The sequence below is a fragment of the Syngnathus leptorhynchus genome, chromosome 15 (assembly GCF_054491065.1).
Source record: "Syngnathus leptorhynchus isolate UIUO chromosome 15, UIUO_Slep, whole genome shotgun sequence".
Lineage (NCBI taxonomy): Eukaryota > Metazoa > Chordata > Actinopteri > Syngnathiformes > Syngnathidae > Syngnathus > Syngnathus leptorhynchus.
In genome coordinates, this window is record NC_141209.1 from 4,974,125 (window position 1) to 4,999,008 (window position 24,884).

The following is a 24,884-nucleotide window of genomic DNA, read 5'->3' on the forward strand; positions in this document are numbered from 1 at the left end:
ATAATACATAAATTCTAAGATGAGAAAAAGAAATATCTATCAAGGATTCTTGGGAATCTCATTTTATAAATGCATCTTTTGATGAACAGGATTCAGTCACATAACTAAACCATCTGGAAGAGAAAGTTAGACAGACACACGAAGAAAATTTGTTCAATGTCTATTCTTATTCGTTTAACCAATGAATTGTTGCTTTGTATTAAAGGGAACATGAAAAATTACTTCATTGGTTTTACACAACTAGTTGCTCAACAAAAGTCAGTCTATTGGTATTTGCCCGTTTCTGAAAATATCTTCACTCATTGTGAACCACACAAAGCTTCTCGGTCCATTACATAGTTTGCTAGGCTGGGTGAAGATCCAGAGCCACTTTCAAGCACCGGACTACACTACCTGAAACATTGTCGGACGAATAAATCATGACGAACGAATCGGTGGTAGTGGCGTGGAATAAATATACGGAAATATGTTCTATATTACAGAGAAAGAGCGCCATCTAGCAGGGAACTGCAGATTACACCATAGAATGCTAAATTGGAATACATTATTTGTTCATCCACTCCTGCAATTGTAACCGGCTCATTCAGTTTCAAGAGTATTTTGTCCCCGCGGAACAACTTGTGTTTGTAAATGTCCTCCATTGCAACGTTCACTTTAGCAGTCCTCTGCGTAACTTCCAAATACGGCAGCTGAGTAATCCGAGGGAATGCGTCGATGTGAAGATGAACGATAATTAAGGGAAAGGAAAGGAAGCACATAATGAAGCAAAGGACGTGAGGGGAGTTATAAACTGCTCATTAAGATGGTAGTAGGGGAACAATCGAGTCAACAAAAACGTGAGTCAATCATCACGCTATCGTCATAACAGTTTTCCGACTATAAGTCGCACTTTTTTTTTTTTTTTAAATAATTTGCCTGAATAAAATTAGAGTTTAGACCGGCAAGGAATATTTCCATTCCCTAATGGCGTTTAAAAAAAAAAAAAAATTGACGATTAGCAAACACTTTAGGTAGAATTGCAAGAAAAAGTGTATTTATGGGAATTTGGGATTATTTTTCCATGAGCACATTGGTGAGGTGACAAAATGACAAAAGCCTGGCTTTCAATCTGTCTTCTAATTCATCCCAAATGTCCATTCTCGGGTTGATGATCACGACTCTGCGTGGGCCGGTCAAGTTCATCCACACCAGATTTCGTCAAATATTGTGAAACGTTAATTTGACGGTACTCTCATGATAAAAGGCATCCGCCATCTAGTTTTCATTAAATGTGTTGTTTGTATCAACTAAGCAGGTCACTTCTCTTTTAATGTGTTTTATTGAGTCTTGTTTTAATGTTGAACATTAAAAAAGCAGCCGTGGAAAGACATTTCAAAGTAACTTTAAGATCTCGGGAACCACCAAGGCCTAGTATACGAATGGTCATGATAATAGGCGGGGGGCGTATCACCTCTGAGACGTAGAGGGAATCTTTATTCTGAAACTGTGCAGTTGAGACGGAGGAGAAAGAGAGGGACGAAATGTTTCCTTTTGTTTCCGGGGCCGGTAATTGTTGAGGGTTGCTCTCAAGTCTGTCGCCTACGTGCAGGAAAACCGATGTTTGTAGCGTGACCTTGATGAACTCCCACTTCCTGACATTTGCCGTGCTATAAGTGTGTTTGAGGAATATTAATTATTCAAAAAAAAAGAATCTAAAAGCTCAAAATTTTAACGAGAGCTCGCATTTCCGTAAATCATTTCTGACGTGTTAAAATTAATAGTCAGATAATGATCTCCCGTTGTGATCAAACAATAGCTGAACAGATTGACAAGCCGCAGACAATCAGTTTATTAATCACGGAGCCTGACTTTAGAACTTTGCCTTAACTAATGCACAATTGTGAGTCCCGCCAAACCACATCTAATTCAATATTATCAGTTGCGGCTTTGTTTAAAACAAACAAGCCCAACTTCAAGCTGTTCATTATCGCTAATGCATTAAATTTAATCAGGGTCACCCGATTGATCATTTCTATTTCCCATTGGAAAAACACACATACAAGCAAAAAAAAACATCAGTACTTGATTAGCTTCCAAGAGCAGATCGTGTTTGGTTTCCAGTAAAATAGATGCTATCGTTCACATTTAGCATTTTCATGTGACAGTTCTGTCCAGAACAAAAAACATGTGGATTTGCTCTTTCTAACAGGAGCAGATTCTAAAAGATTCCCATCGCTGCTTATCGGCATCAATCAATACTCTTGCTCACGTCATTGTTGTATAAAAAAAAGAAATGTTTTGGTTTAGATGTTCTGTTGCAAATTGAAAAGAACAAATCCATTTAGCTAAATAAATTTAAGCAGACAATTAACGGACCACATAAATTGATCTGGCCTCCGGGGCTTTGACTTTGATTTTTCTGATTTAGAGTCGTCAATTAACCCAAGATGCACTTTTTTGGAACGTGTAATAGAGCTTGAGTACGAAAAAAAAAAAAAAAAAAAGCACAAAGAGGACATGCAAACTCTAAACAGAAAAGGTCAGAGGCTGGATTTAACGTTATAACTGTGAAGTAAAGAGCCTTGATATAGAATCGAGATAAGGTGGAATCACGAGTGAAGGAATATTGAAGCACACAGCACACATTCGACATACTGTATATATTCGGATTTATGAAACAAGGCAAGAAACAAAGCGAACATGAACAAATGTCCGATCAAATGATTCAGACAAAAAAGCTTCTGTGTTTGAGGGCATTGCGAGCAAAAACATTTTCTGTTGGGGGGAAAAAAAAAATAATTAGAACATTGACGGCAGTTTTGTTGTCACTCAATTGAGTAGTTGCACATGCTATGATCATTAAAGACGGAAAAAAACAACAACAAAAAAACGCACGACCAACTTATAGCGGATATAAAAAGTTTACACACCCTTGGTTCAAACAAAATTTTTGTGGTACGATATGAAAAAAAAAAGACTCCAAGTCAAACCACTTCAAAGATATTTTCAACAATTATGACCTCTAACCTATATAACTCAAATCATAAATATGCACACCCTTTTTTTTAACTACAGATTTGACTGTGTTCAGAATAACCATGCGTCAAATAAGCCAACTCGTATCAGTTTTAAAAGCACATCCAAGTCCACGCCGATAAAACTCAACCTAAGTGGTAATTAAGTGCTACCATTAGAGCCATTAACCTACAATAAGGCCAGCATTAGATCAGATCAATTTGTTGACACCGATTAATTAGAGCGCATGTGAATTTATACCCATTAAAACAATCAATAGTAAAGTCATGTGACTTTAAAGGTTACCTTTTAAATTTCAAAGAACACACATTCAGAAAATCCGATCAAAGTGTGATAGTAACCTAAAAAAAACACACACATTCTATTCAAATTCAGTCATTGCAAATCCTGCCAAGGGCGAAATCCATGTTGCATTTGATTCATGCAACTTGCAAGTTTACAAATTTTTTATTTATTTTTTTTACATGTGAAGGAATTCCGGATTGCACCGCGTCATTAATGGAAGCCAAAAAATACACATCTGACTTTTTATTTACTGTAGTTATTCTCTACTCCATCTGTTAGCATTTTTAAAACGTTTCCATCCACAAACACGCGTTAGAAAAATATACCTAAATGTAGGAATTCACATGTGGATTTTGTGCTACAAAAATAAATCAAATGAGCTTCACATTGGAGCCTTTGAAAAAAAAAAAAAGGCATCGCGGCGAATGCCCCGCGTTTGCTTTTATGCCGGGACACGTCATTAAACGCATCTCAGCCGGGCTCAAGAGGCAGGGCTCCTCATTAACTCAGTGTTAAATTTTTTATTCTGACCCAACTACAAAGGATGAGCGAGGCAGCAGACAAGCGAGCGGCAAAAGCAAAAAAAAACAAATCAAAACAATAGCAGCGGTGTTGTTATTCTCAGGGATAGTTTTTTTCTTTTTGGGGTTAATATTTTGCATTTCAGTGTATTTTCTAGAATGACTTTGAACCTCCAGCGTAACATGCTTTTCAACACGTGCATGAAATTTGAACACTTTTAGTCTTCTTTAACTCTTAAATGATTGCCAAATTCAATAGAATGGAAATTGTGAGTTTTTATGAATATAGAGTTGATATAAGAAGACACACAAGAACATTTCTTGGAGGCCTATTTGCGTTTGTAGCCTCTGGTGGTTTTCAGTTTGCCATGAAGCAAAAAAAAAATAAAAGTCTAAAGGCACTCTTTGTTAGCGGTGGTATCGTGAGACACCATGTCTCCATGTAATTCAATCAGTTTTACTAAATCACACCAGTGTCGTATGGCATTAGAAACTGGTGACATTGGTTTAGTCTATTTAGTCTGCGTTTCTCTTTGAATGCTTGAAAGCGGGCGAAAAAGATCCAAGCTTCATGGGAATTTCATCGTGTTGTCTCCCGAGTCATTTAAACATTGTGTAACCTCATTATTAAATATTTTATAGGTTACAAAAGAGTTGGACTTCTACCATGACAACACGTGGATTAAAAGAGACCCAAGCAAGGGTGAGCGAGTATACGTGGGGGGGGGGAGAATTAAAAAAAAAAAATCCACCCCTCATGGGCATTTTCCAAATCTGATGACTTGACCGGCTGCCATCTGGTCCACATGCTTGGCTTGAATCCTTGTTAGTTAAGAACATTTTGAGTAATATTACTTCCCATTCCCAACAACATAAAGGCACAGTGTATTCGTCGAATTTTATGTATTAAACAAAAATGTGACAACCCCTATAAAACCACACCCATGTCCTGAATCACATGACTAAGAGTCATCCATTATTGTCAAAGTAAGTGTTTAATAGACCGCACAATCCTCGATCAAATAAAAATATTCATTGAAATCCTGCAAAATTCAATTGTTCATGTCATTAAATGTGGACATTGTTCTCCCCCTTCACCTGTCCTCCGTTTGACAGCTGCCACCATTTTGCAGTCCCACGACGTTCTCCAAATGTTTTGCTCTTATGGGAGGTAAGTGATCATACATGTCGAAGCCCAACTGAGAGTTTTGTTTGGGTACCCGGAACAGCAACAAGTGCTTCTTTAACACCTGCGTTTTCAGACAAAAATGTTAGAAGTGGGGAAGAAAAGAAAAAAAATCAAGCATTTTAAGGTGCAATGACAGTAAATAGACCTCCAAAAAAATTTTACACAAAGACCTAATTCAGATTATATATATATTTCTCCCAACAATGATAGTGGCTAGCAAAATAAAACAAAAAAGAAAGCATTCATCCAAGGTTTAATTATGAAGAGCAAACGAGAGAGTTGCTCACAGGCACTAAAACCTCGCAGCGGGTATGCAAGTAAAGAGGAGTTGGAAAAACGTGATACCTCATCCGTCATGTAGTAAATTTTTTTCAGCATGCTGTGTCGTGCCGCTTCGAGCTCCTGGAAAGGATGAAGGGAAATAAGATCAAAAGGGGGCCAGTGCCAGTGCACTGCATGAGTGCTTCGAAAAAACCTTGCCATCTTCACGCATGAATGGTGATAGCCTCATAACTAAAAATGTCATTTACAAGCAAAGTACAATACATTTAAATCCATTTCATCCGTTCCAGCCCCATCGCCCAAATATCTTTATTCAAGTGTTTTTAACGAAAAGAAGAAAAAAAAAACGGCATCAAGTTACACCTTCTACATCGGTAGGAGGCCATTTCCTTCACATGAAATAAACATACCTGTGCCGCAGCGTCCTGAGAGAAGACAAAAGCGTTGACGTGAGCCAGAGCCACCACGTACAGGAAGGGACACCGGGAAGGTTTCGCACTCCCGGTGACCAGAGATCGAAAGTAGAGTCGTACCAGAGGGAGGGAGTCTTCAGGGGGAGATGTGAACCTCTCCATGGGGATGGCAAGCTACCATTAAAGAGCCACAAGGATGTTATTGAAAGAATAATCCAAAACCAAATGACGGCTCACCTGTTCCAAAGTGACACCCAATGACCTCAGGATGCCCACGTGCTCCCCAAACACGGCCAACCTCATGGTGGCACTGTACTTCCTCTGCAAGGGCAAGAGAATCCAGGAGCCGAAGAGGCGGTCCCCAAACGACACGGCCTCGTACTGAGCCAAGAGTGCACCATACAAATCTTGGAAGGAGGCCAGACCTGGAGGGGGGATGCTGAGGTCTAAACATTCCAGTCTTGATGGCCTGCATACAGAAAAAGTGAGTGAGCAAGATTATAGTCACTGAACAGTGAATAACAAGCGTTTAGCGGAGATAAAAACAATAAGAATATTCAATAATTAATGCTAATCAAAAAATTATATCACAGTACTCATTTAAGATGTTTGACTCAAACCTTGATAGTAGCCGAAACAGACCCCAAGTCAGTTTTTGAACTGGTTTCTCCAGGAACAAATCGCTGGAACACAGGAACACACAGGACAGCCGGGCCAGCTTTGAAACAGGTAGGATCACCTATAGGATATCAAATTCGGGTTTTTAGGAAGATGGTCTCCTTAACGAGAGTAACTCAAAGAGGTCAGTACACCTTAAGGGCTTCCTCCCGCCAGACCTCCAGCACCAGTAACCACTGCAGACATTGGGTGACTGCCAGCAGAGCCCCCTGGGGAAGCTCCTCCACCGATAGCCCTCCACCACCTGACACCCCGGTTTTCTCATACAGGCTGACCAGAGGAAGAAAAGGCCAATCTGACGGTAGGGTTGGCCCGCTTAGTTCTGGTAGGAGGTGGGATTTGATCCAGGGGTTGCGGCCAAAGAGAGCATCCTGCGAGACCAGCACGGATGACTCCAGGTGGGCCAGGTGAGTGAGGAAGCAGCCACGAATGGAGGGAAGGTTGGCGCAGGCTTCTCGTAAAAGACCTCCCACGATTTGGAGCGAAGGAGAGTTGGGATGGCTTGCATCCTCTTGAAGCTGCAGTTCCCCCAACTCAATGGCCTCCGGACCACCGCTGTGACCCTCCCTAAAAAAAAAAAAAAAAAAAGACAAAATGATCATTTATATAGTCGTATGTAAAAAGCTATTGTCATAATTTTATGTAGCAATCAATAAGTCGATATAATAATTATCATAACAAGTCTAATTACATTAATATAGGTGCTATGAAAGCTCTATGTAAACTTCTACCACCGTTCACCATCACATTCATCCGAAGAGGTCATAAGATAAGTCATGGGAGATGAATTATGAGAACAAATTCACTAATTTGGTTTTGTTTTGGAGGCTTGCCATTATTTTGGTCGTAGAGTTGGATCACGACAATGTTTTGATTATAAAAAACATGTGAGAGGTTTAAAAGGTATTTGCTAGTGCTGTAAACAAGTGAAACTTGGAATAAGAAACTTAAGGCTCAAAAAGCATAGGAACAGATTGTTTCAAGTTTGTATTTTTAAAGCGTCGTATTATGCGTTCTGCCAAAATTAGTCACGTCGGAAAAACGGCCACATTCACGATTATCCACCGGTGTCGAGCAGCACTCAAATACATTTCATCGTGTTTTTCTTTTTCAATGTGTCATCTGCTGCTTTGATGAAATTCTAAATAGATGAGGATTGATCTAATTTGTAAAATGACATTATTTTAATGGGCCGCATTTTGCATGCAATACCTCAAGTTAAGTATTTTCACAAAGCAAGCATTATGGTGCCTATTATGTCCACAGCTGTTTTGGTTGGCAAACATTTTAGAAACTCACGATATGAAGTCCTTGCTGAAAACGATGGTGGAGAGCAGGTCATGAGCAAGGTGCTCGCTCCCGGGCAATAACCATGGGAGAAGAACGAGCGCCACCTTGTGGTAGAGCTGGGCATGCTTTTCCACTTGCGGCTCAATAGAAAGCTGAGATTGAAACAAAATGCTTAATAATGACATAACAGACTTTAAAAGAATGTCCAGTGAACCTATATCATAATGTTGTTGTTGTTTTTTTTGGTTTCACAATAAAAATGAAAAATTTGAACCTACCGATCTATAAGCCAAGCGCAGCAACAGGAAGATGAGGTGGTGCTCATGACGGAGGAGCCAGGACCAGGTATGAGACAATGTGGGTGTGGCCTGACTGACAGTTTGCAGGTAACCAATGACAGGCTCCGACACAAGGAGGCTAGTGAACTAGAACATTACAATTTAATTAAAGAACGTAGAAGCCAACTGAATTTACTATCAACACGTTTGCTCCATGAGGAGTTCGAGCTCGAGAACAACATGACTTACCTTGCAGGTGAGACCTTTGTGGATGTCAGTGATAGTATCCAAGAGGAGCGTGAGGCTTGTGAGGAGAGGGAAGGGAGAGGAGTGAGACATCAAGCCTGGACGGTTCCTCCAACCTGAGCAGGCCAAACCAGGCAGGCTGGGAGAGGTGTCCAGATCCACATGAGGAGGCAGGATACTGCATACTACTGAAGATGACCTGGTAACAAAAGAATTTGTTTTTCAAGATGACTGGGAAAATAATCACTTTTAACAAGCTGGACAACAAATGAAACATACTTCAGGTTCTTTATTAGGTCTTGCACAACACTGTGGGACATGAGGGGAAGAAGAACCTCAGAAGCCAGCTGCTCTAGTTCTTGAAGAGTTTCCACTGGCTTGAAACAGTTCTGAGGAAAAAAAAAAGGACAAGGTGATTGCATATGAATTTCTTCTAAGGTAAGAGACAATGGATGGAATAACAGTAGAAAATGAGAAGAACCTGTTTGGAGAGCTGATGGTAGAAGGCCTCAAAGTAGATCAAGTAAGCTGGAATCAGTGCCAGACTGCTGTCTCTCTGTACTGGATTATCCAGACCCTTCACAAAACTTTTTAAATGGCCCATAAGTGGTGCTGGCAAGCCCGTGACATGCCCCCAGGTGACCGGAGGGGGAGGAGGACATTCATCGCCTGAAGAACTTGAAAACAAAGACCATGCTTCTGTCAGTTTCATCAATCACATCCGACTTAAAAATAAGTCAAATCCAATTATTATTTTTTTTTTTACCTGACCATGGCAGCCTGCAGTTCCTGGTGGCAACCTGCACTATGTGTCACCTGAGTAAGCAGAGTGAGCAGAGCCAAGACCCTCTCGAGCTGCAGATGCAACAGATGACAACAGCCAGCCAGCGTTGTACAAACAGACTGCAACGCCGTCAGTAAAGCTGGATACAAATCTCTGTGGAACAACCATCGATCACAACAGCGGTCTGATGAGATGTTTTGGCATTCAAGTATAAATGTCTTGCAAATATTCCGAATGTTACATACATGTACAAATCGCAGGCCTGACCATAGCCGGCTGCCACAGCCCACATTCTGTACGTTTCTGTGGTGATCCCAAGAGCCTTGCGTGGCTCTAAAAGGATCTCGCTGGGTTCAGCACTGAGCAGACGACACAGACGCTCCCTCACACCCGCAGAGTTCAACTAGAAGAACAATTGGTGATGCAGGCTAAACAGAAGCAATGTGAGCTGACAAACAACACTTACCAGTCTGGCGCAAGCATGTCTGCCAGAAGTCGCCAAAACTCTTAAGAGCTTCATGGCGGAAGCAAGGGGGAGCCCGTAAACAGATTGAGGGAAGGAATGAGATGGCACTGTCCAGGAAATGGGAAGAAACTCGGACATCACCGTCTCCATCATGCGAGGACAGTCCAACACCTGAGAGAACAACAAGTCTGCAATAACAACTGGGGGAGAAATAATAATCAATGAGCTAGTTGATATCTACCTGAGTGGCAGATGACGAAGAGTGTCTGGCGATACGGGTCAGGATCTCCAGAATGTCATGAACAACTCGGGGGGAGGGTCGGACAACCTCAAGGACGTAACGTAATCTGGGGAGAAGTTTCATTCTCAGGAGCCCCTGAAACAAAACGCATTTCCCTCATGAACTGTTTAACAAGCAATTATTAGTTTGGACGGCTCTGAAAATCACCTTGACAATATCCTGCCTAGCCACGTCATGATCAGTCTTCCTCTCCTCCCTCTCCTTGGCAGTCTCTTTTAAAATTTCATCCAGCCCTTCATCGTCTTCCTCCTCTTCCTCCTGCGATGGCAGCAAGGGGAAGGCGGCCAGCCCACGGAACCAGTGGAAAGTGAGGTCCAAACATTCCTTTGAGGCAAGAAGCAAATATATTTACGTCAAGGTTTGTTTCCAAAAATTCCATTTACAGTACATGTCGTCTTACTTCATCTTCTGTGCACACCAAAAGTGATCGGAGAGCGTGCACGGCGGCGGCCATCACTGCCTCCACGTTATCATCCAGCGCAAAACGAAGGAGGAAGAGCAAGCCGGCGTCGAGCAGAGTGGCCAACACGTTGCCTTTCAGGGTTGAGCGGTAGTCGCCGGCTCGGGCCTGTGAGCCGTGCGGATATACGAGTAATCCGTATCGTTGACATGTTTGAGAGCGGGTGCTTGTTTGTGTACCTTTGAAAGGATATTGCGGAGAGTGCTGAGAGCCAAACTCCGCTGTTGGATGAGTTGACTGCGCGACAGAAGGAAAAGCTCCTGGAGGGAGTAACCTGCACGCTGGTGGAAGGAGGGGGGGGGGAGTTGGATTTAAGCAGCAAGATCCACCCAATTTTGAATATATAATGTTATGCACACTAAATTATAAAAAGTTGTATCGCTTGGATACCTCAGGCTCGTCTCCATGGTGGTGCAGACCCAGGTGGGTGGGCAAATCCTCCATGGGAGGAATTAGATTTCCGTTGAAATCAAAACGGGCCTGCATGGCCTAAAAGGAATATGCAATGTGTTTTCTCAAGATTCATCTTGAGTGAATTCAAATTTTTTAATAGTTACTCTTCTTACCTGTTTGGTTCCAGTTTTTCTGGGTGCAGGAAGGTCCCCAATCCACTCCAGCTTCTCTGGTTCCAGTTTATCCATATGCACCCAGTCTTTCTGAGGCTTCACTGGCAAATCTAAAACATTATGAATTATAGTTGTCCTTCTCACCAAAGCTGCTAACAGAATTGTTCAATTGAAAACCACTGCAAGAACGTCTTCATGCGAGCCACGAGCAACACTTTCATCAGGGCTAAGTGTAACCGCAAAGTCGTCAGGAGAGTCTGACTTTCCAGCTAATCAAATAAAGTCAAGCCAGTGCTTAGCACAGAATTCGGCCATGCGGCAAAATAACTTAGGAAGTTGCAGTAGCAAAAAAAAAAAAAAAACATCCCTACACAAAAGGGAACCCTATTAATAAAATCAATTAAGTCACTTGACAGCATCTTTGAAGCAATTTATGGGACGGACAATGTCAGGGATAAAGATGGATAAAGTTGGCAGGCATTTAATTGAATGCATCTTCTTGACAGAGTGGGACAAAGTCCAATGTCTCATCTGGAGCTCGAAGAATTTAGACTAATTAAAGGGATTTCTCAAGCTCAGCAATGTTTACAAAGTGAAGTGCAACATTAATATAGGTTGAGTGCATTTGGATCTCTACCAGCCAAAAACAACAGAGAAGGTAAAAAAAGGCAATGAGAAGGTTCCCTTTTTTAAAAAAAATCATCATACCATTCACAGCAGATCGGGGCGACAGTTCCTCTTCTTCCTCCTCTTCCTCTTCCATCTCCACATCTTTAGGTTTGTCTGAACTGAGATGAACACTTGGCTCGCTGCTTTTGCCCTCAGGGTGTTCGCGTGAGAAGGAAGAAGCCGGGGCGCTCGTAGGTCTCCGAGATCGAACAAACTCCACCAGCGTCGGATCTGGCATGCAGAAATAATTGTTTTGAAAGAGTGGACCAACATAATGGAACAACAAAGGCCTTTGTGCACCGGCTTCGTTTAATATCATGTCAGGTCACACCGGCGACGGATACAAAAAAGCTTACCGAGCTGTGATAGGAGCTTCTTCTGCTCCTCTAGTATCTCAGATTGCGACATTGCCTGGATCTTCTCCTGGTTCTCCCTGTGGATCCTCTTGCTCTCCTCTGACCTATTGGGACACCCGAGTCCGTCTCCAGACACCAGTCTTGAACTTGACACTGGAGATGACACCGCTGAGAAAGAATATTATGCATTATTATAAAAAAAATATAGAAAGAGTCACACGTGATGAAGTTCCAGACCCACTGAGGAAATACTTACTGTCTTCATTGTGATAAGACATTTCCATAGGCCTCTGAGGAGGAAGTTTCTGCTCCTGAGGTCTGTGTTTTGGTGTAGCTTGAGATGTAAACTTTAATGGGGCCTTCCCGTCTTTTAGTCTCTGAGCCGCAAGCTGTTGAGCAAAGATGCTCTTTTTCTCACCCACGGCCGACAGAGGCACCTGATCGACAATGTGAGAAATGGGCATTACTTCATACAATTAACAAATTACAACATTTTAAATTTTGTTTTGTAAGAGCAGCAAGAAAAGACTAGAAAGTAAAGGATACGTTTTCTGGACAGGGATAAATAAATGCTGTTTATTTCTTCTATCCACAAAGAAAGTTATTTTTGTGTATTTTTACCTGAGTGCCGTTTGTTGAGCGATGACATGCTTTGGGGAACGCCACGCTAGTAAATTCCGGGAGTGATATCGGAATAGAGCTGGTATCTCGTTCCTTTAAAGAAAGTAATAATCACATAGTCATGAATGAAAGCCCACCGAAAAAACTCAAACTAGTTATAATGTCAGACTTTTAGGGCAAATTATGTTTTAAGGACACTTACAACAATCTTGGACAGAACTGCACTGATGTGAGTGTCATGTCTGTCCATCCTCTCTCCCGCATCCTCGTCCTCAAAGGTGACATGTCTGTTTTTGAAGCGGGACTTTTTAGGAGGGGCTGGTGTCAGAGATGGAAGCTCGTCCGGGAGATCTGAGAAGTAATAGAATGAAAATGATTTTTAAAATCTCATTAATCGGCAGTAATCAGCAGATTAACAGATAATCCAAATAATCATATGATGCATTCCTGGTTCATTTATAAAAAAAAAAAAAATTAAAAAAAAAAGAACCTTCTATGGTGACCACATCCCTCTGACTTTCTTCATCGTGACCATTATGATCCTCCCCAAGATCTCCTCCTGTCTCACCCCGCCTCTTGTCGGGGCGGCGGAGCACGCTGGCAGCAGACGGAGCTCCAGATTTTAGGAACTCTTTCTGCTCCTGCAGGAGATCCGTCTCAGAGCCGCCCGGCTTAGGACGTCTCAGCATCCCTCTGGAGAAGAACAAAATTAGTTTCCTTAATTCATTTGACATTTTTCATCCAGAAAAAAACACAAAGCACTTCATAAAACATTATCAAAGATGAAAAGGATATAGGGTATTCCATTTGGACATCTTTACTTAAATGAATTTTTAAATGATGGTGCAACTCTGCAGACACAAAGCAAGTCACTCAGTTGGATAGCTTCTATTATTCTGAGTTGTAGCATGCAAAAAGAACAAACTGCAACTTCAAAGTAATTGGCACTGGGGTTTCCATCTCGGGGCCGATTTCATGGATATTTTATGTCTCCCTGCTGCAAAACAACCATGAAAACAGATCTCGAGGACTAGGAAGAAAGACCCCTTTGCCATCACGTGTGGCGATGTTTATTTTATAATTCGACGAAGTGAACTGAACAATGCATTGTACCTCGTCAAACACAAGACTTTCGTTATATTTGTCAAAACCAAGCCGTCACATTCAAAACACAACAAAGGTGCTTTAACTTAGATGTAACGTTTACCTTTAGCTGTGCGAGTTGTGCCTAGCGAAATTCCGGATGTACATTGAAGTGACGCAATAATATCTGCTTTCAAAATAAAAGCTCTCCCAGAAAGCGGAAGTGACTTTTTATGACTTTATGAAATTCTATGACATCATTTTACCCGGTAATCACTAGTACAGCCTCCGCTTGAAAGTGTAAAAACTATTTTCTCGTGTTTCTTTCTTTTTTTATGTGTTTAAGCGTATTATGACAATCAAGCATTTTTACAGCTTTATTGTAACAATTTCAAAATAAAAGCTCCAAATGAATGCGCGGCCATACAGTACGACGTTTTCTTGAGCTAGAAAAATATCACACCCTCCCGAAGAAACATTTTTTTTGACACGACTTCCTCTCTTGTGCAGCCGCGGGATTGATTGGTGGAACTGAGGACGTCGGGTTAAATCGGGACGCAACCTCCCGATCATCATTATCGCTGACTGCATCATGGTCAACCTTTGCTGTCTCTGCTGTGGTGAAATCCCTCAACCCCGCCCCCCTCGGTCGGGACCACCACGGGATCCCCGCCTCACAGTGCATCTGCAGCCCACCACCACCACCAAGAGTAAAGTGGGTCCGAAGAAGGTGCGAGCAGACTCGGATGCTTCTGCACATACCGATAAAACGGACTAATCGTGCACTTGCCGCCTGACATGCAAGAAGTGCAGGATGCTCTCCTCCGATCTGGACTCAACAGAAGATACCGAGGCCAGCGCTCTTAATCATGCCGAGGAAGAGGCGCAGGAGGTGGACTCTCCAGTTGAGAGTGATGTGGGTGAGGTAAGCAGTCTTCACTCACAGGTTCACCACCAGCACCATCTCATGAGATCCAATTAGCCTGCATGATCAATTTTGCAATGATAGTTGCTGATTAAAAATACTTATTGTTGTCTTGTGGTAGTTTGCACTGCGTCCCATTCAGTTGAGCTGTTTCCAATATTTTGGTGATCTGATTTAACCATAATATGAAGAAACTAAAGCATAGCTGTAGTCCAATGAGCACATCAAAACAGAAAAATGCTACGTCAGCAAAAGCTAAATATTTAAAATGAGGTGTTTATATTATCTAAAAGGCAAGTATGATCATAAATCTTCAAATGACGGCATCTTGGGAGTTACTGCAAAATTAAATTTTCATGTCATCATCCTCAGCATCGTCGGTCATGTATAATTTAAAGCAATAATTAATAATTAATTCAGTTTCCAGTATAATTCATTGTGTCCTGAAGTGAGTTGAAGACAACAGTGTAGAATATGTTTACATTTTTAACCCAAAACTATTTATTTCCCATTAGATTTAATTCTGTTTAATGTTTGCATTATTCTCTATGATGATTGCCTCTTAGTGTTTAATCATTTAACCTTTTATTTATTGATTTATTTATTTATTTCTTCCTGTACTATTCCCAAGGAAAATTCTCTACTGAATCCACCATCCATCAAATTGTAATTATTGTTAGCAGTCAGCCGTGAAAAGATAGTAAAGTACTTCACATTCATTTTTGAACCTCTCTGAGAGCAGCATTCCGATAAAATGAACAAGTAAATATGATGATTTCATTTTTTTTTTTATATTCTAATTAGCAATGTTAGCTAGCACACATTAACCAGGCCATCAAACAAGCTAATATCCTCTAAAAGCGCAATCATTTTCAAGATGAATTAATTGAATATACCTCAGAGTGCTTCTTCCATTTGGATGGAGGGTGTTTTTGAATTATAATATAATCACTCTGTACTTGTATGAAAATCCATTCATGGATGTAGTTATGAGGAAAAAGCACAAAACTTCAAATCATCGAGTGCTCCTGAAAGTGTGCATCTGCATTGACCATTGTTACTGCTGCCAATAAGTCTGACCTCCGTGTCGTTCATCGTGACAATTGAATCCCTTGTCTTTTCCTCCGCCGTAAATCAAGTGCGGTTGAAGCAGCACAATGACATCTTCGCCCGAGCCTGTGCAGTAATGGATGACTTGTTGTCAGCAAAGAATCCTTTCACTCCATTAAATACAAGATAACAAAACAAGATCTCCCGAAGAGAACTACCAAGTGACAAACACGATGGGAACATTGTCTTTTTCTAATTTGTCAACCTCCAAAACGACTCAATGGAATCGATTGGAATACATGAAATATATTAGTGTCTTAGCTTTAGGCGATTGTCCTTGCTGATTGCAAAAGATTTAACTTCTGGTTAGTCATGCAAATGTGTGCAGTTTTTCTTGCCCGTGTACCCTGGAGTAAATAAATGACTCAGTGTTATTCCCCTGATTCACTGAAATTAAAAATGAAATTGCCATTATATAAATTGAGATGACAACATCTTAAGCTACGTCCAAGTCCTCACAGCGACACGACGCGTTTGAATTGAATCCCCTTAAGCTTTCTTCCATTTGATTGACTTTTTGCTTAGCTACGGCAAAGCTTCACAATTTACAGCGCCTGCTCATTCATTAGCATCGCGGCTACAACTCCTTTTTTTTTAGAAGGACTCATTGCCTTAAGTGACTCATTTCTCATTGTGCTTCTGAACTTCTCTCCACAGCAACGTCCGGTCAAGCAATCTTTGGGTGCTTGCGTGTGCCGCCGAACTCATTGGCGTTGCCTGCTGCTCTCCTTGCTCATGTACAGCTGCTTAGGTGCAGTCAGCTGGTGTCAAGTCAGCCGTGTCACCAAGATCAGCTTCAATTCAGCTCTGGCTTCCACTTTTACAGCTTCCTTCGCCACGTCCCTACAGAGGGGATCCCATCCCGGAGGTCTTTCCATGATCTATCACGATAGCCCTTGCTCGGACGGTTACGTCTATATTCCCTTGGCCTTCCTCTTCATGCTCTACGTGTTGTACATGGTGGAATGTTGGCATTGCCGGGCTCGAAGCGAGCGGCAGTGTAAAGCCGACGTGGACAACGTGTACGAACGCGTGGCGCGTATGCGGCAGGCTCAGCCGTGCATATGGTGGAAAGCCATCAGTTATCATTTTGTACGCCGGACACGGCAAGTCACCCGTTACCGTAACGGGGACGCTTACACCACCACGCAAGTGTACAACGAGAGAGTCAATACCCACGTGGCCGAGAGCGAATTCGACTACGGCCGCTGCGGGATGAAAGACGTGTCACGTGACCTCAGAGGGTTGGATCAACATACGGCCACTCGCTTGCAGTTCACTAAATGTTTCAGCTTCACCGAAGTCGGCCCGGAAAACGATTACCTCAACCAGCGGGCTAGGTTCTTCTCGGAAGTGGAAGGTTTGGATGATTACATGGAGGCCAGGGAGGGGATGCAGCTGAAGAATGTGGATTTCAGAGATAACTTGATCGCCTACGTGCACCCGGATAAAATGCCCTGGTATAGTTCTCAGGTGGCTTTCTGGTTGGCTGCTTTCTTCATGCTCTCCTGGCCCCTGAGGGTGTTGATAGAGTATCGCACCGCTTACGTGCATTACCGTATTGAGAAACTTTTCGGGGTAGACTACACGTGCAGTAGCGACTCACCTCTGGATGAAGATCGGAATGTCAGTTGCGTCATTCCCAGAGTTGATACGCTGGACAGCACCGAGTTGGAGTGGCACATCCGCTGCAACCGCCAGGTGATCCCCAGCTACTCCGAGGCCATGCTGATCAACATGAGCACGGGCGATTCCGATTCCCTGCACGATACCGACTGCACCGCATCTTCCAACTGCAACCTCCTGGACAGCAGCCCCACCACCCAGAGCTACGGGGCCCTCCAGAGTCAAACGGGACGGGAAGGCAGGCGCGGGAGAACCAGGAGGAGAACCGTCATCAGCTCCAGCTGCTCTTCTCTCTTCTCCTACCAGGGAGCACGTTTCCGATCCCGCTTGTCCTCAGCCACTTCCCGCTTCTCGTTGTGTCGCATGTACGGGTCACGTCGCACGGTGGCGCTATGGAGGAGCCGCAGCAGCAACATGACGGACCCCTGCTGCACGGATGAGCAGAGCCGCTCGGATTCCAGCCAGCTGGCCCTCAGCGATAGTCCGCCCAATTACAGCGATGCCAGGTTCTTTCCTGTGCTGATAGTTCACGGACCTGACGGATGCGGGAGCGACGACGGCAGAGGAGGGCCGCAGCATTGTTACATTCGAAGGGACTCATCATGCGTGGAGACATCCCTGTAAAGAAGACACTCGATTTATGTCCATACACAACGAGAGAAAACTGCTTTCAAGAAATTAATTTAAGCAAAATCAAATTTGAAATCCGGACTATTTCTTTTCTAATTTGTTTTGGGGAAAAAAAACAAGTGACAAACCATCATGTCATTTGATTTGTCCAGCTCAACCATTAAAAGTCATTCAAAAATATTGCTGAATACGTTCCTCAATGTCCCCAACTAGTCTATATTTGTGGCTTATTCCCTTTCATCCACTCTTTCTCATTACTACAGACACGGCATTATTTTGTAAGACCTTGTGTTATTCCTAACAACACTGTTTTATTTTGAAATCACTCTGACGTCATTTCCGACGCGCGCGTTCACGCTAACAGTGAGCTAATCGACTCCTTGTCATCATCTACAACTGTATTAAGCAAACATAGTAGAGTGTCGCCAGATTTTCTCCACTAGCATCTATTCATCCGTGGAATACGGTGACCATCGTGCAATCGTGACTTTTTTCTCTGAGCTCCGACACCCAATACGTACGATTGTTTTCATCGAAGTTTCTCCCCCTCCGGAGGTATGCATCGCCCCGGCCCTTGTTAGCGCGGAGCTGGCTGTGAAACTTTAATCCACGATAGCCGATCAGGATGAAGTTGCAGTGCGATGTGGAGGTGGTCAATCGTTTGCTTCCCACCTTCGGTATGAAAAGTCGCGGCAAGGGGGTAAGGGCGGTGCTGTCCATCGGGAAGCATTTGGACAAGACCAGTCAACGCGGGAATGTCTATATGATGATCTGCACGGCCAAGGACAGAACGGGATCCAAGTATAAGGTCTGACAAAGCTGACATATTTGACTTGATGTGTTATGTCTCGTACGCCATCTAGCGGAAGAGGATTGAATTATTTTGCCTGTTATTATACGTCGCTGACAAAGATATAATGAGTTGTAGGTTGAAGAAAAGTAGCTTGTTGCTTGCTCTGTAAATATATATTTTTGAGGAAAGTAATGATAATTCACCTTTGTCTCCTGATCTTTTTATTTTAGTTTTTTAATATGACTAGAATCACAAAGAAATAGATTTTGACACCCTTAAAGTATTGTCCCGATTTCATACTTCATACATCTTCATATTTTTTAAAATATTGTGACACTGCAAAAGTGACGCACGCAACCCCTTCCTGTTTAAGCTTGTGGAGAGTGTGACAAACGTTATGTCGTCTTGTTGTGAAATGAAATTTTCCCGTTTGTTTGAACATGATTCCATTTTGTCTTGCAGCTCAAAGACAACATTGAGAAGTTCTTCACGTGGTTCGTAGAGGAGGGCAAGGCCACGGTGAGATTAAAAGAACCTGCTGTCGACATCTCTCTGAGCAAGGTAGGCATGGCGAGGCATTCAAAAAAAGCATTTGTTTTGACGGACACCCTGGCAGCCTCATTGCTTCCAGTGGCTGCTATGCCTGAATGCCGTTAGGCAGCTGTGACCTTTCACCTCCATTTTAAACCCGACTGACAATAACATTCACTTTGCAAATGCCCGACAGTGGCTTTAGACGAGTACCTCGGCTCGGGTACTGTTTAGCATCCGCCGTATCAACGCGCTGATGATGTCACTTGACACTCAGGCCGACGCAAACAGCTTGAAGAACTTCCTCTCGGCCGCTCGCTTGGCGGACAAGGGGAGCGAAGCCGGCAGCCTTCCGCTCTCCACTCTCACGCCCGTTCGCGCCAGGGATGTGGAGCAGCCCAAGAAGAAGATGACCATCGTCTCTAAGAAGGACTACCCGCTCACCTGCAACTTCCCGTACTCCCTGGAGCAGCTTCAGGTCTCCTACTGCAAGCTGTCACGCATCGATACGCGGATGCTGTCACTGAAAGGTATGTGATGATCAAAGATCACGATCAGTACACTTAGACGTACATCTTTTTTTTTTTGGTAGCTCTTCGCAAGCTGGACCTCAGCAACAACCACATCAAGAAGCTCCCGGCCACCATCGGCGATCTGGGCTGCCTGTCCGAGCTGATCCTCCACAGCAACCATCTGGAAACTTTTAGCGAGGCTCTCTGTCTGTCCACACTGCAGCAGACCCTCCAACTCCTGGACCTCAGTCAGAACCGTCTGCAATCGCTTCCCGCTCAGTTCTGCCAGCTCCGCCAGCTGGTGAACCTCAAGCTGGATGATAATAAGCTGGTCTCTCTACCCTTCCACTTGGGACGTCTCGCTAAATTGAGATTCCTGTCGGCTGCCCACAACCAACTAACCGCGCTGCCCGGCAACTTCCGCAAGCTTAGACTGGAGAACTTAGACTTATTCGGAAACCCCTTCATCCAGCCTAACCCTCAGGACGACACCATGCGGTTGGCGTTCCCGGTTCCTCTTCAAGAGCTAGCTTCCAGAGCTATAGCTAACCTCAGGTGCATTATACATCTAATCAATGGATCAACAATTTTGCATAACTAATGCCACCTCATCATCTAATGAACTTTCATTTTCAGAATCCCATACGGACCTCACCTCATCCCCACTCACTTGTGCCGAGACCTGGAATTGGCCAAGCTTTGCGACTGCGGCCGCTTCTGCGTCAGCTTTTACATCAAAACGTGCGTGAGCATGAACCTACATCAAGTTTCTCACACGGTTGTTCTCGTGGACGATATGGGAGGAACTGACGCTCCCGTACAGCAGTACTTTTGCTCCCTTTCTTGTTATTCCGAATTCTTGGACAATTCCCTTCAGAGGGGAATCAGATGAGGATGGCGAGGACGTGACACTTTTTGAATTCTGTTCAAATGGGTGCACACTGTTGGGGGCTCAGTATTTTATTTTTAGAAATAAGAAATGGCAAAAAAGAGGAGGCAAGCGTATCTACTCCAGCTGAATTGTCCTGCATCCTTCTCCTGACCTATTTGCATAATGCAATTAAGATGTGCTGTGACCTCATTGCCCCTCTCTCTCTCTCTCTCTCTCTCTCTCTCTCTCTCTCTCTCTCTCTCTCTCTCTCTCTCTCTCTCTACCAGAAGGCTAAATAAAGAGTTTGTGTTGTGCTCGTGACCTACTATTTTTCTATATGTTGAAAATTTCAATAAAAGTATTTGTTTCCAGAAGTTCATTGTGGCATCTCAAATTTAATTCTTTTCTTTTATTTATTTTTTTAAATCCCACCACCAATAATTTGGACAATTTTCAATTTGTATTTAATTTTGCTTCAAGCCTTTTTTTCATTTCTGTAAAACTGACATAGTTAAAGTTCTAGTTGATAGAATAAATCTACAAACTCCTGTTTGGATGCCAGATTTTGTGATAAAAAAAAAAAAAAAGACAATCTAATAATTCTTTGGAGTCAGTCAAGTTCATACAAGAGGGAGTTCTGAAAGGTAAATCCTGCCGATGTGGCGTGATCGCTTAACACTGTCTCGTTTCCGTCTTGGTCGATTTCTCTCAGTGAGACAGGCGGCAAATTCTTCTCTGGTTCTGGTTTTTGGATTATCTCCTTTTCTGGCGGGTTCTCTGCCTCCTCTTCTTTCATCCTCGCCTCATCCTTCGTGGAGGTTGGGCTGCTTTCCTCACTTATCTGGGTTATTTTGCCGCCTGCTTCTATGTAAGAAGGTTGTTCTAGTGTCTCACTTATTTTTGTGGTGTTTTTAAAGCTTATTTTTGTGGGTGTGGCTTCACCAGATGCCTCCTGTAGTGTTTCTAGTTCCATCTGGTAGAAACAAAATACAAATTGTATGTACTCTGAATATTTTACAATATTAAAAATACAAATCTTAACTGAATTTTGTGTGATTTAAAAAAAACATCATTTTACGTATGTTTAGAGGGAATCAGTACCACACTTTGACAATAAATGATCTAAATATGTATTTTTGACTGGGTCATTGCATCCATATAAATTGCCACTAGATGGCAGTATTGGTCTGCAAACGACTTATCTTTGTATCTAATCGGCCTGATGTCTTTAATTTAATTGAGTAAAAATTCAACTTTTGCTTGTATTATATATTTTATACTTTTTTTTTATTGGAACAACTTGGAAGACAACCAGGATTACGGAATGGCTTGTGTTCCACTTTAGTTGTGATGTTATATCAACATCTCATCATCAAATGTCAAATTTAATTACAGCTACTTTGTGGCACCACCCGTGATTGTTTGGAGGTGTGGGTTTTTTTGTTTTTTTTTTGAAAGTACATCAAGTGATTAATTGGTTACACCCAAAGATTACTGGACTTATAAAACCTACTCTGAGTCATACTTACAAAACTATGTCTTTTAAACGATACATAATTGTCAGTAATATAATTTGTCTGATGAATAACCTTTTGTTTTGTTTTTATGTTAGTCATTTGTTTTTCATTTTTCTTTATGCAGCTATGGTTGTCTAAATAAAGTTGAGTTTTAGCTTGATATAAGGAATAACAAGCAAGGTTATGAGTGAGGACTCACCGTAACAGCTTTCGCTTTGGTTTCTGCAGCTTCTTCCATTTGAAGGTTCTTCACTTGGCTGCTTGAGTCGAAACATGCATCTTGACTTGCCGGGTTTATTTGAGAATGCATTCTCTGTGGTGCATGATCTTCCCTCACTTGAAGCTCATTTTTATTTTCACTGAGGTTGGTCTGACTTTTTTGAATGCACAGTACATCCTGTTCTTCATTTTCTTGTGTGTCCTCATCTCTTCGTTTCCCTGTCAACGGCTCCTCTTCCCACACGGAAGCATGACTTTCTTCTTCATTGAGGTTGACCTGACTTTGAAGGGCATGTTGTTTTCCACTTTCTTCTGTGTCGTCCCCCACTTCCTCTATGGTCTTTTTTTCAACTCCTTGTTCTTCTTCCTCAAGCTCTTTGCATGTTCTCTTCTCTGTGAGCTGCTCCTCTTCACTAATATCAACTTCTTGGTGCTCGTCTATTTTAGGTTCCTCACCTTCCCGATAATCCTGGTCTTTCTTCTTCTGCTCTTCCATCGTTGCAGTTTCTTGCATAGAGTCATCATCCTTCACTTGGGCGCTTGGATTTTTAGAAGGTTGGGTGGGGATCTGGAGATCAATACTTGCTGGGTTTTCCTGATTGGAATCAATTCTCTGTGATGCATCTTCTTCCTTCACTGGATCTTCATTTTTATTTTCAATGTGACAAACGAGGCTCTCTTTAACGTGAAGTACATTCTGCTCACCATTTTCCTGTACTCTTCTCTTTCCTTCAAGTTCATTTTCCTCCTCAAAAAGTTCTTCATCTGTTCCCTTGTCTTTTAGCTGCTCCTCCACACCTGTGTCTTCTTCGCCAATCACTGTCTGACCTCCGTTCTGACCTTTTATCACCTCCCCTTCAATTAATTGACTTTCTTCAGCTTCCATTTTCTCTTCCTCCGTGTCACCTTCCGAGACATTATTACTCCAGCAGAATTCCACGGTGTCATTGGAGGGAAGGACGGGCAGTGTGACTGTCAGTTGTCCTCTCTGCTTGCTGAACTTGGCTTGTCCTCTTTCTTCATCCACCGGGTAGGAAAGAGGTAGCTCCAGCCGGTAGGCGGGGGTCTCAGACTCCAGCAGCAGACTTTTCTCCTTCACTTCAAGGTTGGCATTCCCGACTGACTTCAGCAGCGGTACGTCGATAGTGACGACAATTTCTTTGGGTCTGGGGGTCTTTCCGGAGTCCCTGGAGTATCTGAAGTCCTGCAGGTCGATAAATGATCGGTATTTGACGGTGTAGCTTGGCTCAGTGGGCCCTTTGATTTTCTCCTCCTGAATTTTAAAGCTCTGCGGTTTAGGATCAAGGATGGTTTTTTTTTTTTTTTCATCTGGGTATGGAAAGGCAAGCGGGTGGTCTTCAGGAGGCTTGGCTACATATCCAGGGATGGGTTTACGGATAACACAAGGCTGAGGCGTACCTTTGTACTTGGTGTTCATCTCCCTCACGTTGTTTTTATCCAGCGTCACCTTAAAGGCATCTTGGATTCCCTGAATGGCCGTGCTGATGACCATTTGCATGAATTCAGCTTTTTTATTTGCTATGTGGAGCGTGTCAGGGTGGAAAATGATATCATAGATCATAACTTTGTTCCCCTTTGGATCTGTGTCTTGCCTTCCTGGGTGGAGATTGTGAGGCAATGACCAGCATTGCCCTCTGCGACCATCTTCTGACACACCCCACTTACATTCGGGCTTTCCAACTTTTTCATTGGCGCAGATGTTGATGTAGCACTTCTGCTTGCGGTTCACACTGGTCCTCAAAGACCTGAATGGCTTCGGGTGGATGAACTCGATGGTGTTACCCCTTTCCTTCTCCAGCGTAGCAATCTCCTCCTCGTATATCCTCCTATTCTCCGGATCTGCTATCTCCTGGGCGTAATCATTTAGCATTTCCCTGAATTTTTCATCTTTAAACGCTTTTGTTAATCTTTTTATTTCATCTCCTGTCATGTTGAGCTCTTTTAGCTTTTCTCCAATATCCATGATGAAGTAGAGTAATCACAAAAAACTCAAGGGAAATGAATTTCAAGATATTATATTAGGACAACGGTGAAGGTTTTGACCTCGGATCACCTGCAATGAGAACGCCCAAAAATGAACATAAAAAAAAAACAAAAAAAACGATTTTATTAAGATTAACAAATGCTCTCCTCCAGTTTGGCAGCGTTAATAGCAGCAGTAAACAAATATGATGATGATATTGGCTTTGATTAAGCATGAACTCATCTAAAGGCAGTTAGTTACACTCGTGACGAACAATGCAAAAAGTTAGCTTTTAAATTGTTTGAACTTACCGTACATTTTCCCGAATTCAAAGTATGTCTTCAGTTTGATTTCAGTATGTTTGCTGACACAATCTTAGGTTCCTTCTATTCACTTCACCATTTGTCATGCGTGTACTGTAACCATAGAAACGAATACACTGTTGTTGTACGTGGGGGAAAAAATAATTTAAAAAAAGAGCAAGAATTGGTTTTAATGTGCTTATAAGTCATCTACAACGAGTGGCATTAATACTATTTTAAAAATTGTATGCACATTTCCGGCTTTTTTTTTTTTCCTGTTTTGCCAAACCAATCGATTGAAGGTCACATGACTTCCTCTTATGCAAAACCATTTGACGCAACATAAAGTTATTAAACATTT

The 24,884-nt window shown here is 42.5% G+C and overlaps 4 protein-coding genes across 5 annotated transcripts; 2 read left to right on the forward strand and 2 right to left on the reverse strand.

Moving 5' to 3' along the window:
• Positions 1 to 2,640: 2,640 nt before the first annotated feature.
• Positions 2,641 to 13,695, reverse strand: rpap1 (RNA polymerase II associated protein 1). The gene is made up of 27 exons (XM_085932481.1): positions 13,628 to 13,695; positions 12,911 to 13,113; positions 12,623 to 12,771; positions 12,421 to 12,513; positions 12,056 to 12,236; positions 11,800 to 11,967; positions 11,483 to 11,674; positions 10,775 to 10,884; positions 10,599 to 10,697; positions 10,388 to 10,489; positions 10,149 to 10,316; positions 9,896 to 10,072; positions 9,689 to 9,823; positions 9,448 to 9,618; positions 9,227 to 9,384; positions 8,964 to 9,134; positions 8,679 to 8,874; positions 8,477 to 8,586; positions 8,201 to 8,396; positions 7,952 to 8,098; positions 7,683 to 7,825; positions 6,518 to 6,950; positions 6,326 to 6,444; positions 5,943 to 6,174; positions 5,703 to 5,879; positions 5,356 to 5,412; positions 2,641 to 5,071 (listed from the first exon to the last, which is right to left on the reverse strand). Exons 2-27 carry the CDS (start codon positions 13,107 to 13,109, stop codon positions 4,916 to 4,918), a joined length of 4,239 nt encoding a protein of 1,412 aa, XP_085788607.1. The 5' UTR covers positions 13,110 to 13,113; positions 13,628 to 13,695; the 3' UTR covers positions 2,641 to 4,915.
• Positions 13,696 to 14,317: 622 nt separating this feature from the next.
• On the forward strand, positions 14,318 to 17,974 carry LOC147045278 (transmembrane protein 151B). The gene is made up of 2 exons (XM_085932152.1): positions 14,318 to 14,428; positions 16,196 to 17,974. The coding sequence occupies exons 1-2, from the start codon at positions 14,318 to 14,320 to the stop codon at positions 17,786 to 17,788; spliced, it is 1,704 nt and encodes a 567-aa protein (XP_085788278.1). The 3' UTR covers positions 17,789 to 17,974.
• Positions 17,975 to 18,096: 122 nt separating this feature from the next.
• lrr1 (leucine rich repeat protein 1) lies at positions 18,097 to 20,776 on the forward strand. The gene is made up of 5 exons (XM_085932605.1): positions 18,097 to 18,602; positions 19,050 to 19,148; positions 19,396 to 19,648; positions 19,711 to 20,185; positions 20,267 to 20,776. The coding sequence occupies exons 1-5, from the start codon at positions 18,420 to 18,422 to the stop codon at positions 20,520 to 20,522; spliced, it is 1,266 nt and encodes a 421-aa protein (XP_085788731.1). The 5' UTR covers positions 18,097 to 18,419; the 3' UTR covers positions 20,523 to 20,776.
• On the reverse strand, positions 20,224 to 24,648 carry dnaaf2 (dynein axonemal assembly factor 2). 2 transcript variants are annotated; one of them, XM_085932602.1, is made up of 3 exons: positions 24,538 to 24,632; positions 22,218 to 24,311; positions 20,224 to 21,474 (listed from the first exon to the last, which is right to left on the reverse strand). In XM_085932602.1, the coding sequence occupies exons 2-3, from the start codon at positions 24,219 to 24,221 to the stop codon at positions 21,112 to 21,114; spliced, it is 2,367 nt and encodes a 788-aa protein (XP_085788728.1). In that variant the 5' UTR covers positions 24,222 to 24,311; positions 24,538 to 24,632; the 3' UTR covers positions 20,224 to 21,111. The 2 variants fall into 2 exon arrangements, with proteins under 2 accessions (XP_085788728.1, XP_085788727.1); XM_085932601.1 differs by having other exon boundaries at positions 20,225 to 21,474; positions 24,533 to 24,648.
• Positions 24,649 to 24,884: the final 236 nt, after the last annotated feature.

Bases quoted from the DNA above. Each gene is read 5' to 3' on its own strand.
- LOC147045278 (XM_085932152.1), top strand. From the start codon at position 14,318: ATGCTCTCCTCCGATCTGGACTCAACAGAAGATACCGAGGCCAGCGCT. The intron at 14,429-16,195 runs GTAAGCAGTCTT...TTCTCTCCACAG, and splicing joins TTGAGAGTGATGTGGGTGAG to CAACGTCCGGTCAAGCAATC.
- dnaaf2 (XM_085932602.1), bottom strand. From the start codon at position 24,221: ATGGATATTGGAGAAAAGCTAAAAGAGCTCAACATGACAGGAGATGAA. The intron at 21,475-22,217 runs GTGAGTCCTCAC...TGTTTCTACCAG, and splicing joins CCAAAGCGAAAGCTGTTACG to ATGGAACTAGAAACACTACA.
- rpap1 (XM_085932481.1), bottom strand. From the start codon at position 13,109: ATGCTGAGACGTCCTAAGCCGGGCGGCTCTGAGACGGATCTCCTGCAG. The intron at 12,237-12,420 runs GTAAAAATACAC...ATTGTCGATCAG, and splicing joins GCTCAACAAACGGCACTCAG to GTGCCTCTGTCGGCCGTGGG. The intron at 9,135-9,226 runs GTATGTAACATT...GTTGTTCCACAG, and splicing joins CAGGCCTGCGATTTGTACAT to AGATTTGTATCCAGCTTTAC.
- lrr1 (XM_085932605.1), top strand. From the start codon at position 18,420: ATGAAGTTGCAGTGCGATGTGGAGGTGGTCAATCGTTTGCTTCCCACC. The intron at 19,649-19,710 runs GTATGTGATGAT...TTTTTTTGGTAG, and splicing joins GCGGATGCTGTCACTGAAAG to CTCTTCGCAAGCTGGACCTC. The intron at 20,186-20,266 runs GTGCATTATACA...TTTCATTTTCAG, and splicing joins AGAGCTATAGCTAACCTCAG to AATCCCATACGGACCTCACC.